The 20,753-nt window shown below is 37.9% G+C and overlaps 1 protein-coding gene across 5 annotated transcripts in view; it reads left to right on the plus strand.

Annotated features, from left to right (window-relative positions):
* MYB (MYB proto-oncogene, transcription factor) overlaps nt 1–20,753 on the plus strand; it is a 39,816-nt gene that overhangs the window by 5,281 nt on the left and 13,782 nt on the right. For 3 of the 5 annotated variants that reach the window (XM_017518146.2, XM_017518147.1, XM_037734764.1), the window contains 13 exons: nt 1,487–1,558; nt 3,429–3,521; nt 3,770–3,990; nt 6,284–6,518; nt 7,768–7,848; nt 8,294–8,398; nt 9,682–9,936; nt 10,887–11,249; nt 13,117–13,259; nt 14,287–14,401; nt 14,493–14,618; nt 15,495–15,605; nt 17,175–17,282. In XM_017518146.2, the coding sequence (XP_017373635.1) occupies nt 1,487–1,558; nt 3,429–3,521; nt 3,770–3,990; nt 6,284–6,518; nt 7,768–7,848; nt 8,294–8,398; nt 9,682–9,936; nt 10,887–11,249; nt 13,117–13,259; nt 14,287–14,401; nt 14,493–14,618; nt 15,495–15,605; nt 17,175–17,282 (2,028 nt within the window). The remainder of the gene's footprint in view (nt 1–1,486; nt 1,559–3,428; nt 3,522–3,769; nt 3,991–6,283; nt 6,519–7,767; nt 7,849–8,293; nt 8,399–9,681; nt 9,937–10,886; nt 11,250–13,116; nt 13,260–14,286; nt 14,402–14,492; nt 14,619–15,494; nt 15,606–17,174; nt 17,283–20,753) is intronic. The other 2 variants (XM_017518148.2, XM_037734765.1) reach the window with 1 other exon arrangement.

The raw sequence follows: 20,753 nt of genomic DNA on the forward strand, positions 1-20,753 counted from the left end.
CAATGGCATGATCTCGGCTCACCGCAGCCTCCACCTCCTGGGTTCAAGCAGTTCTCCTGCCTCAGCCTCCCGAGTAGCTGGGACTACAGGCATGTGCCACCATGCCCAGCTAAAACGTCTGTTCATCTTTGTGTTTCCTCAACTCACAAGTGCTTGATCCAAAGTAAGATATTAATAAATGTTCTCTGAATAAGTGAATGACTTACTTTCCCCAAAACAAAATAGACAAAAGGACACTCAGAGAACTCATCTTTTTACAATGTATTAATTTGATATCTTTGGTATATTTCACAGAGCCATGTATATGAAGGTATGCTCTGAAAGCATCCAATAATGGATGAAGACACATCTGCTTCCCCTGTTTCTTTTTCGACTAGCTTGTCAAAAGTTTGATTTTGTAGGAATGGAAAAATACTTTAGAAGCAAAATTAATAATATGTGGAGAAAAGTTTCTCTAATGTTCTTAGACATTTTTGCAACTAATTTTAGATGATTCGTGTTACAATAAATGGTATTGGCTCATCTTCAGTTTCAGTGTGCTCTGCTTCATTTAAACCAGAGCTCGTTTTGACAGGCAGAGAGGATTCCCAGAGGGGTCCATAGGAAATTCACATTTTACCTATTAAGGTTGTGCACTTGGCTAATCCTTATGCTATGGAAATTCTGTTGTCAACATTGGTTTCCTAATTCTTGTGTATGGTATTGTACCAGGGACCTTCACTGTGTATGAATGTTACCTTTGAAGAAACATGAGAAGAAATACATTTTAAAGACACTTATGAACTGGTAGGATTGTGAACAGCATATAAACTAAAAGAACTGATTTCCTGCAAATGTTTAGTGTCTTTTATGTTATAACACATTTGGCCTCATTTAAATTGTGAATATATTGGTGCAAAAACTAAATGATTGTATTTAGCCTTCAAGTTTAATTTTAAAAATCATCTTCATTTCTTTATAAAGGGTTAAAATAACTAGAAATATTCTATTTCTTGCTCAAGATTTTATTTATTGCCATAGGTAAATGTGTACTGAATAAAGCACTGGCATGCATTTTCCCCACAGAGTAAAGCAGTTATTTATATATTAAACACTCACTATATGCCAGGCATTATGATAAGTGTTTGCAGAATTACCTCATGTAATCCCCAAATAACCCTGTTAATATCAACCTCATGTTAATAAATCCCCTCATTTAATCCCCAAATAACCCTGTTAATTTCCATTTTATAGATGGCAATACTAAGGCACAGAAAGGGAAAATGATAAACCCACTTTACACAATTAATCAGTAGTTGAGTCAAGATGCCAACTCTGGTCTGACTCTAAATATGTGCTCCCAAGTCAGTATATTACATTAATATCTGCTGTATTTGGATACTTTTGAGAGATTTTTTATTCTGGATTCATTCCCTCAGTCACTTTAACTTGAACAGAGTTATATAGTAAATGACTGATATCCTAGGATTACCTTTAAATGTCATAGGATGAAAAACTAAAGAAGCTGGTGGAACAGAATGGAACAGATGACTGGAAAGTTATTGCCAATTTTCTCCCGGTAAGTTAGTAACTTTTTCTTATTACAAAAGGAAAGCTTCTCCCAGTGATTTCTATAAAATATTCTAGGAGGGGTTATTAAGACAATGCATTATTTGCTCACATTTAAGAAGTAGGAGAAATGCCCTACCCATAACTTACATTTTATATTATAATGCATATAATTGGGATTTCTAAATTGATTATTGGAATTTAGATTATTAGAATCAATTATTATAATTTAGATTATCGAATTTTAAAAATAATTGCTTGTTTTATCTTTTCATTTATAGGTTAATTCGTATTTCGATGATTTGTTACGTGGTAGATGATTAAGCTTGTTATTTCTCCAAGTCAGTTTTTCCTAAATTCCCTATTTTTGTCAATAGTAATACTTTTGGCACCAGGGTTTAAAATTCTGGAGATGTTTCTTAACTTAGCGCATCCCCCCAACCCCTACATCCGAGCAGTTACTAAGGATACTGGAATTCCTTTATAGTCAGTCCCGTCCTTTACATTCTCATAGTTGTGCTGAAGGTTAGGCTCCTGCCTTCTCATTTGGACTATCATACAACTTCCTAACTGGCTTCCCCACTTGTAGTTTTTCATTTTTCTTTATTTCTTTTTTTTTTTCTTTTTTTTTTTTTTTTTTTTTTTTTTTTTTTTTTTNACGGAGTCTAGCTTAGTCGCCTAGGCTGGAGTGCAGTGGCACAGTCTCGGCTCACTGCAACCTCCACCTTAGCTGGGATTACAGGCGCCCGCCACCACACCTGGCTAATTTTTGTATTTATAGTAGAGACAAGGTTTCACGATGTTGGTCAGGCTGGTCTCAAACTCCTGACCTCAAGTGATCCACCCACCTCAGCCTCCCAAAGTGCTGGGATTACAGGTGTGAGCCACCGTGCCTGGCCAGTTTTCTACTTTTCCATCCATCCCAAACACCATTGGCAGGTGAGACTTCCTAAAATGCAGCTGTACCTTATCTTTTCAAAACCAGCCACAGTGACTTAGAACTCACAAATTAAGTAAACTGCCTTGACCTGGCACACAGAGGCCCTCATCTATTGCCCCAACTTCTAGCTCCAGTTCTGTTTCCTACTTCCTCTCTGTAAGCAGGTTTGCTTGAATTTATTTCTGCTTTCCCTCCTCTGGGCTTTTGCTCCTGGTGTTCCCACCTCCTAGAATGTTCTCCTTTTACATCACCAATTGAAGTTTTGTTCATCTTTCAAAGTCCTTATGAAGAGCTCTTCCAGACTCCTCCCAAGGAAACCATTTCTCCTCCTAAGAAGATGCTTCTTTCCTCACTTCAGTATCATTTTGCTTTGGTCTTTTCTTCCATATGAATCAAATTCAGCCTCTGTGATAATCAGTCATCTATTTGTCTTTTCCTTCTTAAACGATTACAAGCTCCTGTAACATAGGACCTGTCTTTTATGGATCTTTATTCCTTCTGCAATATAAATACCGTGGTCCTGAATCGAAGCACATCTCTTGTTGGAATGGGAAGCAAATTTTAGTCATTTAGGGTGGGTTTCCATGAAAGCCTGATAATATAGAATCTCTATCAAGCCTTAGGCCATGTAGATACTCTGCAGAAGTATCTCAGGTTAAGGTTAAGTTGACAGGTGCGTGTGTAGTATGATGGTCCTTTGGTTCATGTGGCAGGACTGTTTCCTTCAGGAGGCAGAGTGTATAATCTTAGAGCAACTTTGATGGATGACATACATGTTCTGTAGCCTGTAAATAATGAGGGATAGGTGAGCTCTAAACATGCTCTAAAATGTTCTTAAATATTTTCACTGCTTATGGTCTGTGTGTGACTCTATGACAACAAAGAATTCATGTGCTTATCACTTCATATCTTTATGGTGGTGCCTACTCTATTTGTCTAGAATCGAACAGATGTGCAGTGCCAGCACCGATGGCAGAAAGTATTAAACCCTGAGCTCATCAAGGGTCCTTGGACCAAAGAAGAAGATCAGAGAGTAAGTTCTTTCTTCATTGGTGTGTGAATCATAATTAAGAATATTCCCCAAACGCTGAATTTTTTTCTGTTTGAGGAAGCAGGTAAAATGGGCAAACAGGAAGTAGAGGAGTCTATTCCCATATTTCCAATGAATGAAAGCAAATTTTGGAAATTTTCTAAAGATCTTAGATGTAACACTGAAGAATGATTATACTGACTCATTACATAACATTAAAACATAGGTTATTTTTGTGTGTTTGTCTGAAGGTGATAGAGCTTGTACAGAAATACGGTCCGAAACGTTGGTCTGTTATTGCCAAGCACTTAAAGGGGAGAATTGGAAAACAATGTAGGGAGAGGTGGCATAACCACTTGAATCCAGAAGTTAAGAAAACCTCCTGGACAGAAGAGGAAGACAGAATTATTTACCAGGCACACAAGAGACTGGGGAACAGATGGGCAGAAATCGCAAAGCTACTGCCTGGACGGTAATAATATGTCAAAAAAATATATTGATCGGGAAGAATGAGGGAGTGGGTATTGGACATTTCTGCTTTAAATGTATGGTGAGTGAATTAAATTTCATCAGTCATAAGTGTTTTATTAGATAAACCAGCTACATAGCTTTTAGAGACTGAAGACATCTTAGAGTTTATTTGGTTGAGAACTTCTGGGATCCACCTGACAGTGAGCCCTGGGTAAAGACATTTAACTCTCCCCAGCCTCAATTTCCCTATTTCCAAAATGACTCACACAGGGCCAGTTTTAGGATCAAGTAAAATGAATGTCAAAGAACTTGGTAAATTATAAAACTCTAAATGCATAGAAAGAAACTGAAGGCAGTTTGTCTCTGGCTGAGTTCACATAGGTGGTTAAGTGACTCAAAAGAACTCAGCTACCATTTTCCTGATAACCATGTTCTTTTTTTTTTTTAAGACAGTGTCTTGCTCTGTCGCCCAGGCTGGAGTGCAGTGGTGCAATCTCAGCTCACTGTAACCTCTGCCTCCCGAGTTCAAGTAATTCTCCTGCCTCAGCCTCCTGAGTAGCTGGGACTACAGGCACATTGCCACCATGCCCAGTTCATTTTTGTGTTAGCTGGGGTTTCACCCTGTTGGCCAGGATGGTCTCAATCTCCTGACCTCGTGATCCACCTGCCTCGGCCTCCCAAAGTCCTGAAATTATAGGCGTGAGCCATGGCGCCTGGCCTCCTTCATTTCTTTAAATTTTTTTTTTTTTTTTTTTTTTTTTTTTAAGAGACAGAGGCTTCTTCTGTCACACAGGCTGGAGTGCAGCGGCATGACCATAGCTCAATACATCCTTGAACTCCTGGGCTCAAGGGATCCTTTCACCTCAGCTTCTTGAGTAGCTAGGCCTACAGGTACAAGCCACTACACCTAACTGATTTTAAAACACTTTTTGCAGAGTTGGTCTTGCTGTGTTGCCCTGGCTGGTCTCAAACTCCTGGCCTCAAGCAATCATTTCGCCTCCCAAAGTGCTGAGATTATAGGCATGGGCCACCGTACCTGGCCACCAATATTCATTTTATTATGCCAGTTTGCTTAATTTTTTACTCCGTTGATTAAAGAAATAAGGTGTTTCTCGAATTCTCATACCACTTCCAGGATTTTAAATGTCAGTGTAATAATGCTTTCTTTTCAATGAACAAGGCAAAGAAATGACCTCATTTTGAGAGATAACTATGGAAGCTCATTTTTGTCCCATTTTTCCCACTTAAATAGTATATAACAGATTTCGTTACTTTGGAAAGCAGTACTTTTAATGATAAATCTTGCATTAAAATGATATAGATAGAAAATATTAAAAATAATTTTATTCTTGAGCTTCATAATCCAGGAGAAAGTTTGTGTAGTATTCTCCAGTGATGCTTCAATGCATTTGTACCCTCATAGTTCAGTATAAACTTAGAAAATTCAAGAGGTTGGTAAAAAGAGGTCTTCATTCCCATATGGCCTCAGAGGATACACTGCTGATTCTTCTCAAAATTAACAAAGCTATTAAACTTCCTCTTTCTTTAGCATACATTCCCCCACCCCCATTGAAATAGTAAAAGGGAGGCTTAAACGGTTTTTTTGAATTGAGAAACTGTTTTTCCTGAGAATGGAAAGACTTTAGTAAAAATGTGTTGCTGTTTGAAACTATACTGGGGGGGGTTAGGATCTTTCCCTTCGGAATGCCATTTTCCACTCTCATCTCTGTCTGATCGGAATAACAATTGGGGTGGTTTTTAAAGGGTAGGAGGTTTTTTGGTCTCAAAAGTTCTTGCTAGTGCTTCAAGAGATAAAGAGTGAAGTATTCTTCATCAGCAACATCTTATCATCCACCAAACTTCACCCTGTCTGTCCCTGTCGTGGTGTGTAGGCCCTGCTGTGCCACATTCAAAGGAGGAATTTCTTCAAAGCAGCTAGAACTTTACATTGTGTTAGAGTCTTGTACCACAAACGGTCAGAATAAATATGAAGCGTTATTGTATTGAAAATACTCCTTTACCAAGGAAATGAAATGGTTAAAAGATACTGACATTTCTAGAAAAAGATGTGCATTCCAGATTGTATTACTAAGAGAAATCTATGGATTTCTAACGAGGCAATAGAGAAAGCCTGAACTTAGGGGGTGGAGAAGAAGGAAACTATTAAAAAGGGGAAAAACTATGAGTGGGCCCAAGGGAAAGGCCTGTGTTAGAAACAGTTTTCTGTCAATTCAGTTTAATCTGAATTGAAATTTTTTGTATGTGAAATTTGTATGTGATATATTTCTGTGCAGAACTGATAATGCTATCAAGAACCACTGGAATTCTACAATGCGTCGAAAGGTCGAACAGGAAGGTTATCTGCAGGACTCTTCAAAAGCCAGCCAGCCAGCAGTGGCCACAAGCTTCCAGAAGAACAGTCATTTGATGGGTTTTGCTCAGGCTCCACCTACAGCCCAACTCCCTGCAACTGGCCAGCCCTCCGTTAACAATGACTACTCCTATTACCACATTTCTGAAGCACAAAATGTAAGCCATTCTTGAGAATCTAGTTTAATGAGAGAGATGGTTAATTTAGTTCCAGGTAGTAATCACATTTTGCAGTTGTATACTGTTCAGAGAACTTTCCTGGGCATGATCACGGCCAGTCTTCACCAATGCCCTTTGAGGTAGATGGGGTGTAGATATTGTTTGTTATCCCTGGTTTATGTCTACAGAAATGAAGATGGTAAGTGCTTTGCTCAGGGTGACGTAGAGACAGTGCTGACTAGAATTCTAACTTGCTGCTTCAAATCTAATTTGAAGGTAACCTTTGAATGTAAATGTATTTAAGGTACTGCCGAAGAATAGGGGAATGGAGTTGCATTTGTAGATTAACATTTCTCTCTTCCAAAACCAAAATGGAAGGTATATTTAAAGAGGCAAGAATTTGACACTGAAATTCAGTGGTTATGGTATGTTCAGTTCTGGTAATGATCTAGCAGACATGTCTTAATTTATTCACTTGGTAAGTGTTTACCTTCTTATTCTAAGTCAGGAGCAGAACTTTGTGACATTCATTTTCTGATGCTTCCTTTTAGTGTCCTTTGGATCAGTGTGATCCCTTTCTTATTTCTAGATATTTATATTTAGAGAAAGAGATAATCCATAATAGGTGGGAAAAGAAGAAAAAGAGCAAAAGAAATCGAGAAACTTTAATCTTAAGACTAACAATAATAAGTGATGAAACTTACCCATGAATGGGTAGGCTCATATGCAAATTCTACGTAAAACATGTTCATAAATAGTTTTTATTCTTCTCTGTTCATGCATTTGACTACAAACTTTATAGAAAGGTCTCAGATGGATACATTATCATAGGAAGTTCTGTGCTTTTTATTAAAATTCATAATTATTCCAAGAAAAATATTTTTATTTACACACAGCTGGTACCATCAGTTTTTCCCATAGAAACTATTTTCAAACATTCATTCGTGTATTTTAGATTATATATTTTTTCATTGTGTTTTTCTCTAATTAAGGAAATTAAAGTGCCAATAACTTCCCAAAATTTAAAGTGCTCATCAACACTTCCCAAGGATTGATGAGCACTTTAAATTTTTTCACTATGTTGCTTTAGCTATTTAGCCATTTTAAAGGCCTGGCTACATTTCACAATAAAAGGTTTTTAAAAATTGTTTAGTGTATTTCAGTCCCAGAGCAAAACCTCAGGAAGCCAAGTGCTCTGAAGCATATGTAACCCTGAATGACGTGGCCTTTGTCTCTCTTTCCCATCTAGGTCTCCAGTCATGTTCCATACCCTGTAGCATTACATGTAAATATAGTCAATGTCCCTCAGCCAGCTGCCGCAGCCATTCAGGTAAGATCATTTTATAAGGAAACTCATTCACTATTCAAGGCACCACTTTTAAGAAATGCTTTATTTCTTTCATCTAAACACATATTTTCATCTGAGCAACTGAACTTGAAAGGGAACGTGGAGAGGAGAGCAGAGTCTCAGCCAGCCATCTACCAATCTTGTCTTCTAGAGTGAGTTTGCTCTGGAATTTTCTGATTCTTAGATGTTGCAGAATGAAATAATTCATCAGTCAGCATCCACTCTAGCCTGAGATTTCACATCACTCCCTTAAGTCTGAAGTAACATTTATAGAGATTTCCACAGGAGCCAAATTTGGTGGGTGTTGCTGTCACACTGAGGCTCTTTGGGCTGTCTTTGGTACCTCATGACCATATAGGCTACACCCATTGTATTTGCAGCTTCCAGTCAGAACTTTGTCTTTATTTCCCTGACCTTGTAATTTCAGAGACACTATAATGATGAAGACCCTGAGAAGGAAAAGAGAATAAAGGAATTAGAATTGCTCCTAATGTCAACTGAGAACGAGCTAAAAGGACAGCAGGCACTACCAGTAAGACTAACATCATGTACTTGAATGGAGGGGATAGCAGCTTTGCCTCAGTTTACCTAAGCACTCTTCTCTTCTAAATATTATACTTACCAAGGTGCTATGTATCCATTCAGAATGTCTCAACACAAGAAGTTGAATGTAGTAAAATGCAATTGATATCAGAATATATGCTGATTACATTGGAAGCAGTCTTTTTGTAATTGCAATAGAAATGCAATATCCAATTGTGATTGTCATTATCAATGTTTTTTTCTTCAGAAGGACTATAATCAGTTTAAAGACTAGCAAAGATAAAACAAATGAAAAACTGCATTTTCTACAGAGCTATGTATCTATATAGTACCATTTTTTCTATTATTTTCTTAACCTATATTTTCATATTTTATAATTTCAGATGTGATTTGATGCATGTTCTATATATACATGTAAAAGGTTATATATAAAACCTCTTCCTAAATAACATTAGCTGCTCTCTTTTATTTGTATGTGTGAAAGTTATGTGGGCCATTACTGAACTCTGACATCTTTTTTAGTGACTGGGCAGCCAACTGGGATAGCTCCTTGTGCTTTGTAACATAGATACACAACCAACAAAGACAATAAAAGAGAAGTGAGGCCCAGTAGGTCTTCCTAGGGGTACATTTATTTTTTGTTAAATAATAAGATGATTGTGTGCACATGCTAGTTCGACCACTTTTTAACTTTAGTTAATGTTTTGCAATTTCTCCTGTTGTGTGGTCATACTGTAAGGAGACTTCTGTTAATTTGCTCTTCTGCTTTCCTAACCACGTTGATCTGGCAGCGCTTCACTGCATCAGTGCAATCTGTAGCATCAGAAAGGGACAGAAGCAACGAGACTAGGTGCAGATCAAAGCAACTCGCACTCCTGAGTCCTCCAGCTTTTTTGTGGTTAGAATGCAAATAGGACAGTTCCTCACTCGCAGCAGGCACGTATGGACCCTTGGCAAATTATATTAAAGTGGATTTTTAAGACAATATGAGAATTATACTTTGTAACATAGACCTGTGATTTGATGTTTTTACAAAATGATCACAATTTAAGGTAATCATACAGGTACAACCTCTAGCACTATTAAAAACAGGGTGTTGCATTGATAAAAGGAAACATCTTGACAACTGTTTCATAGGCGTAAGTTTGGGATGATGCAACTACTCTTATCTTTCCTCCAACAGCATCTGATACCTTGTGCAACTTCATTGCTAAGTTCCTTCTCCCTTTCTTCTCCCCTCTCTTTATTTCTACACCCTTCCCCCTTCCTTAGACACAGAACCACACATGCAGCTACCCCGGGTGGCACAGCACCACCATTGCCGACCACACCAGACCTCATGGAGACAGTGCACCTGTTTCCTGTTTGGGAGAGCACCACTCCACTCCATCTCTGCCAGCGGATCCTGGCTCCCTACCTGAAGAAAGCGCCTCGCCAGCAAGGTGCATGATCGTCCACCAGGGCACCATTCTGGATAATGTTAAGAACCTCCTAGAATTTGCAGAAACACTCCAATTTATAGATTCTGTAAGTAGAATTGTGAAGGGAAGTTAACGATTCTGGAAGATAAATTATAAAACCCATGTCTTAAATCATTGCCATTTTCTATAGCCAAGATGTTATTAGCATATATTCATGTAAAGGTAAAAGTATGATTTTTGTCTTCATAAATATGTTTTTTTCAAAGCTCCAATTTCCTAGACTACCAAGACAAAAGTATTTATAAATACTTACAACATAGGACTTTTGAAGGAAGAGGTTTTTTTACATTTTCACACTTTTCCTTCAGAAGTCACATTTTTTAAAATAGTCAAATTCATGAGTTATAAAGCAGAGCTTGGATTATTGGAATGGAATGGTGTTTGAGTTACTTTTAACTTTTTTTTCCTTTGCTTACTTCATGGTGCTTCTCTAGAATTTTGTCTTGCTTTTGAATAGCACATTAAGGATCTGGCTTATTCAGAGCTTAAAGCAATTTTTTAGTGGATTTGAAGTGATAATCAGTTCTTTGGTCATACCTGGCTCTTTCCACAAAACGCATTTATTGATTACTGGCCCCATTGCTTCACTGAGATGAATCATCTTTAGTGAAACAAATTTGTATTCAGCACCTCCATAGCAAACACTTGGTTCCTTTCCCAGTTGGTTAAAAAGCATTTATGACACAGTCTTTGGACAAGAGATGACCATTGCCATATATGCCATCTAGAAAAGGTCTTCACTTTGCTTTCCATTGCATGCAGATGTAGAGAGCTGGGAGGTCCCTGCAGCACATGCAGAGGGCCAGCCTCGAGGCAGCCCGCTAGACTACTCTACCGCAGCATAATAGAGCAACTGCTCATCTTGAAGCTGTTGCTCAAGAAGCCAAACCCACGGGCCCAGTGTTTGCTTTGCGTTGAGCATCTCTCTCTCAGTGCTGTTTCAGGTGATGATGGCACACACTGTCTCAAAGTTCTGTGCCTCCCACATTGTTTCAGGATTCTTCATCATGGTGTGATCTCAGCAGTTTTGAATTCTTTGAAGAAGCAGATTTTTCACCTAGCCAACATCACACAGGCAAAGCCCTCCGGCTTCAGCAAAGAGAGGGCCATGGGACTAGACCTGCAGGAGAACCTAGCCTGAGGGTGAACAAACGCGTGTTGAGTGAGGGTTCACTTGACCCACCCAAGGTCTTACCTCCTGCGAGGCACAGCACAATTCCACTGGTCATCCTTCGAAAAAAACGGGGACAGGCCGGCCCCTTAGCCACTGGAGACTCTAGCCCCTTCATATTTGCTGACGTCAGCAGCTCAACTCCCAAGCATTCCCCTGTCAAAAGCCTACCCTTCTCTCCCTCGCAGGTAGAGCACAATTTCTGCACAGCTGTTACTAATTTTCAGCAGACACCTGAGCCTTAATAATCTAGAAACTAATACTTTGGAACAAATGACTAATTACTGCTGCCCTTGCTGATTTCATCCCGTCCTTGAATCTAGCTGTTGCTAAGTTATACTGCCTCCCAAAGTTTAGGCTGTCTGCAGGCTGACTGTTGATTTTGGCATCATTCTCTCTTTTCCTTTTTGGGTGGTTTTGAAAGATAGTTGCATGAAACGTACTTTTAGTTCCTTCAACGCTAGAGTTTAACATTTCTATTTCTTTTTCTCCCATCTGATCTTTCCCTTTAAAATTTTTAACATCATTTCTGCCTCGTTGTTCATTTATTCTTATGCAATCCACTGACCCAGGGGAGGAGGGAACCAAATTGTGTTTATATAACATTTGGGTTCCAATTAGAAAATTTAAAGCTAGAAAACTTAAAGGTTCCAATCCATCTTTCAGTGGAAGAGTTTGGGAAGAGGATGAGAAACAAATGCTTAAGGAGAAGAACGTATTTTTAATCTCAGTTTCTCAACATTGGCGCTTTTGAGTTGTGCCATACTATTTTACTAGTGCAGTTTCTGCCAACAAATATTTTTATTTCATACAGCTTTTTTAAGGCATGAAAATTACAATTCTTATTAAGAGATTTGTGTTCCTAAATTGTTTAAATCATTAAAATTAATAGATAATTTAGCACTTTAAAACATTTTTCCAATTGTATCTGTTGAATTTAAGAACAGATTTAGGTATGATGTAGTCATATACATTTGGGAAACACTGAATCAAACAAAGATAAAAGTGGATTTCTTAGCTGAGCAGAGTGGCATGGGCCTGTAATCCTCGCTACTGGGGAGGCTAAGGCAAGAGGATCACTTGAGCCGAGGAGTTCAAGTTCAGCCTGGGCAACATAGTGAGACCCCAAGTCTTAAAACACTTTTTTTTTTAACTGCAGGACTTCTCAGAGTTATTAATATGCCATTGTGCCTTGGGAACTTCCAGGAAAAGATGACAATATGTTATGTTTCCCAAATTTATTTTACCTTGGAATTGTTTAAGGAACACCTAGTTTTTTTCCCAGAACATTAGTGTTCTGAGAGACACAGTTTATTATTCAAGAATTTTCCACATAATGTAGACCTTCTATAGTAATAATTTTGGTCCATAGATTATTAAAGAGAAGAAACAAAGTATGAAAGGAAACTATGAGTTATTAACTATTATTTCCCCCAAAATCACTAAAGCCTTTTAAATGTTAATAAATAACACCTCTCATTCTCTTTAATGACAAGTGTCATTTATTGAGAATATTTTCGCACAGTTTTGCACATTTTTCAGCATTGACCCTAGATCTTATTTCTTGGAAACCACACCCAAATCTTGGGTGCTCAATCGAAATAAAACAATTCTCTGGTCAACACTACATGCTTGTTAGCATCTTTATTATTTAATATAGTACGTCAGTAAAACATTCTTATTACCTAGGTGTGATTTTTTCTTTTTTTTTTTTGAGATGAAGTCTCTCTCTGTCACCCGGGCTAGAGTGCAGTGGTATGATCTCAGCTCACTGCAACCTCTGCCTCTTGGGTTCAGGTGATTCTTCTGCCTCAGGCACTACAGGTACATGCCACCAAGCCTGGCTAATTTTTTTTTTTGTTAGTAGAGATGGGGTTTCACTGTGTTAGCCAGGGTGGTCTCAATCTTCTGACCTCATGATCTACCCGCCTCGGCCTCCCAAAGTGCTGGGATTACAGGCGTGAGCCACCACGCCCGGCCCTAGGTGCGATTTTTAAATTGGATGGAATAAAGAAGTACTGTCTAAGTAATTTTTTTCTTTCTCTCCATATTTAGTTCTTAAACACTTCCAGTAACCATGAAAACTCAGACTTGGAAATGCCTTCTTTAACTTCCACCCCTCTCATTGGTCACAAGCTGACTGTTACAACACCGTTTCATAGAGACCAGACTGTGAAAACTCAAAAGGAAAATACTGTGTAAGTCTTTGGTTCAGGAATAAGATTATTTATCTTATTTACTTATATTTAATTAATGGAATATAGTCCTCAGATGTCTGATCCACTTGTATGTGTATAATTTTACTGCCCACTTACATATAATCATGTCTAGTCCCACATTGCATGTATCTGTCCTGGGTGCATTAGAACTACCTAGAGGTAGAAGATGGGAACGTAAACTAAGTTACCTTTTGTAACTTACTCCAAGATTTTCTATATATGCACAAGTAATTTTCATAAAACTTTTACATCCAGTTTGTTTGTTCCTTCAATAAGGCCTTCTTAGGAAAGCAAGCTTTTTAACCTTCTTTCCTCTCTAATTATAAACTTCAGAAGAAGAATGAGTATGGTTTCTTACTTGGTTGTAGTTTTTATTTAATTTTATTTGTTGATTATTTATTTTTAGGTCATATTTTTAATCTTATATTTTCTTTTTGAATTTATGTGTAGATAGGACCTCTTCTGACATCCCCAGGAATATTATATGATTAGAAGCCAAGGGATGAGTAAGCAGTCATCTTTATTCAATAAAGCATTGATCAATTCAAAGGAATGGCAGAGAAAATCAGTGAGAATTATCAGAAACCTTGAAAAGAAATGCACTTTTATTTCAAAGTACAAAAAGTAAATTTTAAAAGGTTAACATGTTTTGTAGCACGGGCTCTGTTTTCATGAAAAGGGAAAACTGATTTGTAAATGACATCAGGTTTTCTTGATGCGTACAGTCTTATACAGGCCATGGGCACTACGTGTGTCTTCAGAGCCATTAAGGAAAAATAGAAAATCATTTAATGCTTTTATTCTTATGGGTATAATATTTTAAAATATTTGGAAATATGTGATATTTCTTTTTCTTAACAAGGAATATGATTAATCAGCATACCCAATTCCATATCCATAACAGAGTGTATGGTATTCAGTGGAAAAATATTAAATGTAACAGGTAAAGCCATGTAAAGGACATGCATTCTTTTATATTGAGCCACTGCTTGTTTTCTTTTTAAAGTTTTAGAACCCCAGCTATCAAAAGGTCAATCCTAGAAAGCTGTCCAAGAACTCCTACACCATTCAAACATGCACTTGCAGCTCAAGAAATTAAATATGGTCCCCTGAAGATGCTAGTAAGTTCTAGAAAAGTTCTTGGGTTTGGTTGGTGTATTAGTCCCGACAGGAGTTCTCCTCTGATGCAAAAATACCCACTCTTCCCTGTAGCCTCAGACACCCTCTCATCTAGTAGAAGACCTGCAGGATGTGATCAAACAGGAATCTGATGAATCTGGAATTGTTGCTGAGTTTCAGGAAAATGGACCACCCTTACTGAAGAAAATCAAACAAGAGGTAAACACGAAATCCTTTGGAAGCAACAAGCTGAGAATCCTCCCCTTTGCTCCTTGTGTACAGCTTTATGTGTCTGCCGTTGGCAGACACCACCACCACTTTACATGCAAGATTTTCATACAAGGAACAGAGAAAAGGTACTGCCAGACTGTAGGCATCATCCACCTTTCCTTTGAGAAGCCAAGCCATCTCTGTTTGCTTCGTGTTTGGACAGAAAACATGCTAAAGAGTATCAAGAAAAGGGAGGGAAACAGCTTTTTAATGTACTTGGAAACATTACTGATTATAGATAGTTGATATTTCATTTTTAGATATTGTGAAGAATTGGAATTTGAATTAAAATAATAGTATCTTTAATTCATTGTAGGAAATCTAACCTGCAAGGATCAGAGTTTTAGCTCATTGGCAACAACTGTTTTCCAGCAGGTTAGATACAATGCCTCTTGAACTTATTTTCTTGTAAAGATAAATATTTGATTTTTTTCTCATAGTTAAAAATCTGATTATCTTATTCAGTAATGCAGAGTGTGATTAAAAACCAGTCTTTTGTCACCAAAATAAAATCCATGACAGATGCAACACACGGATATCACTAAAATATATTCTTAATAAAATAAACACCTAGAATCAGAACATTGGTTGAAAACACAGGAGCTTTACTGGGGCAGTAAAATTTGGAGCTGGTCACGTTTTAAATTTGCCGTCAGTGGTTCTTTGTTGAATCCAGAAGATAGAGCAAACTGAGTTGATAGTGCAAGTTAGCAACATAGTTTTATACAAGTATTTGAGGAACTGGCCAGAAATACACTCCTGACTAAACGTTTCATAGGAAGTTCTAGTTCTAGAATCAGCAAAGCACTTTCTATATGCTTTAAGGTGGAATCTCCAACTGATAAATCAGGAAGCTTTTTCTGCTCACACCACTGGGAAGGGGACAGTCTGAATACCCAACTGTTTGCACAGACCTCACCTGTGGCAGATGCACCGGTAAGTATGTGCGCAGCAGCCCCCAAGTTGTTATGTGATGCTGGTGTCTCACAAAATCCCGTGTGTGGCCCATAGGGCTGCTACGCTTTCCGCGCTCCCTCTTTAAGACATCTTATTTCTAAATATTCTCCTGCGCAAGATTTTTAAAAATGTATTTTTAGTAGAGACGGGGTTTCTCCATGTTGTTCAGGCTGGTCTCAAACTCCTGACCTCAGGTGATCCGCCCGCCTCGGCCTCCCAAAGTGCTGGGATTATAGGTGTGAGCCACCAACCCTGGCCTGAAAAAATGATTATTAATGTAGAGTTTAAAGTTGAGATATTTTTGTGTGTGAGAAACATAGCAGGCTTTTTTGTTATTTGTTTTCTTATGATTTGAGTGCTTTGCCATTTTAAAAAATCTGCTATATGGATATTTCCATAAAAACAATGTTAATTTTTATATTTTCCTTTAATTTATTTGTCTTCTAAATAATATTTTCTTCTTGTTAAGTTGTCTCTGGTTTGGTTTGTGTAGCATCTATTATGGTATCACCCACGGTGTCTATAGTAGATGCACAGTATTGTACCCACTTGCTTCGGTTTACTACCACCATTTTTAAAGTTTATAATTTGTGAATGGTTGTCCTTATGTCTTAACGAAAATCAGAGCTAATGACAACTTTATTTATTTAGTAGGTACTAAGTGGTAATTACTGTTCTAGGGGCTTTCAATGAATTAATTCAATTAATCCTCACAATTATCCTGTAAGGTTGGGGGTTTTTTTTCGAGATGGAGTTTCGCACAATCTCCGCCTCCCAGGTTCAAGTGATTCTCTTGCCTCAGCCTCCCAAGTAGCTGAAATTATAGGCATGTGACACCATGCCTGGCTAATTTTGTATTTTTAGCAGAGATGGGGTTTCTCTATGTTGGTCAGTCTGGTCTCAAACTCTCTGGTCTCAAACTCTCAACCTCAGGTGATCCACCCACCTCGGCCTCCCAGAGTTCTGGGATTACAGGCTTGAGCCACCGTGCCTGGCCAGGTCGATATTATTATCATTTCCATTATGTCAACTGGAAAACAGAGGCACAAGGAGGCCTCATCATTCACTCAAGATTATATACCCAATAAGTGGTGGTGCTGGGTAGGAACTCAGTACGTCTTGTTCTATATTCCCTACTTTTCACCATTTTTTGCCAATAATTTATAGCTCTAAAATATTGATAGTTATGTACCAATATAGTAAATAAACTGTTCTCTCCCCAGAACTTAATACATCTTCCATTTTTAAAGGCATGTGTTTATTAATTCATTTAACAGATGTTTTTTGAGTGCCTAACACATGCCTAGCACTCTGTGGGATCCCAAAGGAGGTTTGTGTTGTGGTGATGTTTGCCACAATGGGATTAAGGTTCATACATAGTTGAGTTCTCCTTTAGCTCAGAGTGGGAAGAATTTCTGGCAGATAACTGCATTTTTTTATGCTAATGCGTATCAGCTCATAGTAATCTACTCTCTACAGTATTAGAAAAATGTTGGCTCTCATATTATCCAACCTCATTTAAATTTCAAATTATTCTCTTCCCTTTAGAATATTCTTACAAGTTCCGTTTTAATGACACCAGCATCAGAAGATGAAGACAATGTTCTCAAAGCATTTACAGTACCTAAAAACAGGTCCCTGGCGAGCCCCTTGCAGGTAATTGCTATTCCAACATTGGTATTTTAAAATTCATTCCCTGAAAAACCGTCATTGGTGGTGGTGGTGGTGGTGATGGTGTGTTTTTTTTAACATTTTAGACATAGAGGAGTGATGCTTTTATGCAATTTCTTGATGTCTAGAAAAATCCAATCATTCCTTTTTGCTACTCATAGGAGACATGCTAGAAATTTTTATGAGTGCAGATTCCCAAAGCATGATGAAATGAAACGTTTCTTATTGTGACTGAGACTAAGAATATGTATTACATGTGTACTACATGTGTCACTATCTCCTTCTGCCCTTAAATATTTTATAAAAATATATCGATATAGTTTACTTTTTGTTCCAATTTTTTCCTTTTTTATGCTGTATTCCCTAAGCAACCAAAGCTTAGAGACTGTTCCAAATGAAGTTTGAAATTAGACAGAAAATAATTGCAATGTATTTGACTGTCAGAACAAGAAAGTCAGCTGTCAATGTTGTACGGCCAATCTGAAGTTGACCATCTGCAGTTAAGTTTTAATATCAAAAGATATTTCCCTTGTAACCCTCAGGTGGGTGTGTGTTGATGAAATATAACAAATTCCAAATTAATCCTGAGCCAAATGTAAATAAGAATGCAAATTTTACTTCCCTAAATTATTTAAAGCAGTTCCTAACAATAAATAGCCCAATACCCAGCCACCTGCAGAGCCCTCTCCTCCATCCCCATGGGCCACGCAGAGGGAAACTTCATAATCCTAGAGGAAGTGAAGAGCCTGGATTCAGAAGCTGAAAGACATATTTCTTGCTGTATGTTAAATGGCACTATCATAGGATAGCAACTTTTTGAGAGTCTGCCCATTCCCTGAACGGGCTTTCCCATTCTTGTGACAGTTTCTCATTCCAAATTGTGAGAGTCTTAAAACTTCCCCTGTTTAAGTATTTGCAATGCTTAGTTTTTTGGTGTTTTTGTATTTTGAGCCAGGGTCTTGCTCTGTGGCCCAGGCTGGAGTGTAGTGGCGTGATCTCGACCCACTGCAATTTCTGCTTCCTGGGTTCAAGTGTTTCTTTTGCCTCAGCCTCCCAAGTAGTTGGAATTACAAATGTGAGCCACCAGTGCCCAGTGATTTGTTTTTGTATTTTTTGGTAGAGACAGTGTTTTGCTGCATTGGCCAGGAAGGTCTCGAATTCCTGGTTTCAAGTGATCCACCCACATCGGCCTCCCATGGTTCTGGGATTACAGGTGTGAGGCACCACACCTGCCCACCTGGTGCTTAGTATTATTTTTAAATAAGGGCTGCAAGCACATTTTGTTTATTAATTAAATCAGATTGCTTCCTTCCTGGCCAACACAGTGAAACCCTGTCTCTACTAAAAATACAAAAATATTAGCCAGGTGGGGTGATGTGCACCTGTAATACCAGCTACTCCGGAGGCTGAGGGAGGAGAATCACTTGAACTCAGGAGGCAGAGGCTGCAGTGAGCTGAGATCATGCTGCTGCACTCCAGCCTGGGTAACAGAATGAGACTCCATCTCAAAAAAAAAGAATATCACAAAGAATTGGTAGATGAGGAAGAGAATGAACTCCACCCAGACATAAGAGGAACCCAGAAAGGGAGTTACAAGGATGTCAAGGCAAAAAGCAGCCATTTCAAAATTTCCCTGAGAACTGTTCTTAGGTTCAGAAGGAAAGCTTTTTCTTCTGTTTTTTTCCCCTTCCCTCCTAAGTTATTTGGCCTTTGGTTTCTAGAGAACAGAATTTACTGCTATTAGTGCTATTAGTGTTTTAATTAAATTAGATTAAGTTTTATGTATGTTTTCTAACCTAGCCTGGGGCCAAATTGTATCTGTAGTAGTAGAGGAAAAGTCTGTTCTAAATTTCAAAAAAACAAACACAGAAATATACTTGGGGACAGCTATTGTTACGTAAGTTGAAAACCCATAGTTCAGTATTGAACTTAATCAGTATATTTGTATTTTATTTAATGGAAATATTGGTTATCTTTGAAACTCAAAACTAAATTGTGGCTCTATTTTATTAATCTAAATTGTGGCTCTATTTTATTGTATTCTCCTGTCTATCAATGAGTCATTTGGGTAATTTACAGATTCTAACATATGTACACTGAGATTAAGTCATGTATGGTGAAGGTAATATTTGTCAGTTCTACCAAACTGAATAATTGAGACTTGAAAGTTAATTTTAGAGTTAATACTCCTATCTACAGTATATGGTTTACTGGTTTACACTGACCAAATATATTTTAATAATCTGCTATAAAGCTGGGTGCAGTGGCTCACACCTGTAATCCCAACACTTTGGGAAGCTGAGACTGGATGATTGCTTGAGACCAGGAGTTGAGGCCAGCCTGGGCAACATAGCCACAATCAGTCTCTATTAAAAAACAAAAAATTAGGCCAAGCATGGTGGCTTACACCTGTAATCACAGCACTTTGGGAGGCCAAGGTGAGCAGATCACCTGAGGTTGGGTGTTCAAGACCAGCCTGACAAACATGGTGAAACCCTGTCTCTACTAAAAATACAGAATTACTGGGCCTGGTGGCACATGCCTGTAATCCCAGCTACTTGGGAGGCTGAGACAGGAGAATCACTTAAACCTGGGTGGCGGATGGAGGTTGTGGTGAGCCAAGATCACACCATTGCACTCCAGCCTTGGCAACAAGAGCAAAACTCTGCCTCAAAAAAAATAAATAATAATAATTAGCTGGGTGGAGTGGTGGTGCACACCTGTAGTGCTAGCTACTCAGGAGACTAGAGTGGGAGGCTTTCTTGAGCCCAAGAGTTCGAGGTTACAGTGAGCCATGATCGTGCCCCTGCACTCTAGCCTGGGAGACAAGAGCAAGACCTTGTCTCTAAAAGAATTGTTTTAATCTGCTATAATACTAATTCATTTTAAGAAGTACTGACTGAATGTTGCTCTACATACTTGCCAGTTGGGAGGAAAACAGAAATATTCACTAAAAGAATGAATGCTATATACTAAGTAGTATCTCCTTCATTTTATGTCATAGAGATCTAGCTTCCGATACCACAGAAATATGTGATTTATAAAATGTTTCAGACTATCATGATAAGTATTGGAAAATCATTGAGTAACTCTGAATATTTAAACATATATGGCCTGTATTGCATATAATCCTGACTCAACAATATTTCTAGATGTTTTTATGCTATTTGGTAATTTTGTTTGTTTAAGACACAATGCCATTTCATGTATTTCCATTGATAATCCAATTTGACCTAATTAGGCATATTTCTCACACATGGTATTATTGAACATATGGCACATTTATTAAATGATATGTATTTTACTTAAGAGTACTTTATATAATCTATAATTTTTGTAATTTATATTTATAATAAATCAAATATTAAGTGGGATTTTAGCCAGACCATCTAGACGTTTTTGTCACAATGCTTTTATTAAAAGAGCAATATAGGAGTTTCAAAATATTTTAAAATT

Source organism: Cebus imitator, unplaced genomic scaffold, assembly GCF_001604975.1.
Source record: "Cebus imitator isolate Cc_AM_T3 unplaced genomic scaffold, Cebus_imitator-1.0 Scaffold659, whole genome shotgun sequence".
Taxonomy (NCBI): domain Eukaryota; kingdom Metazoa; phylum Chordata; class Mammalia; order Primates; family Cebidae; genus Cebus; species Cebus imitator.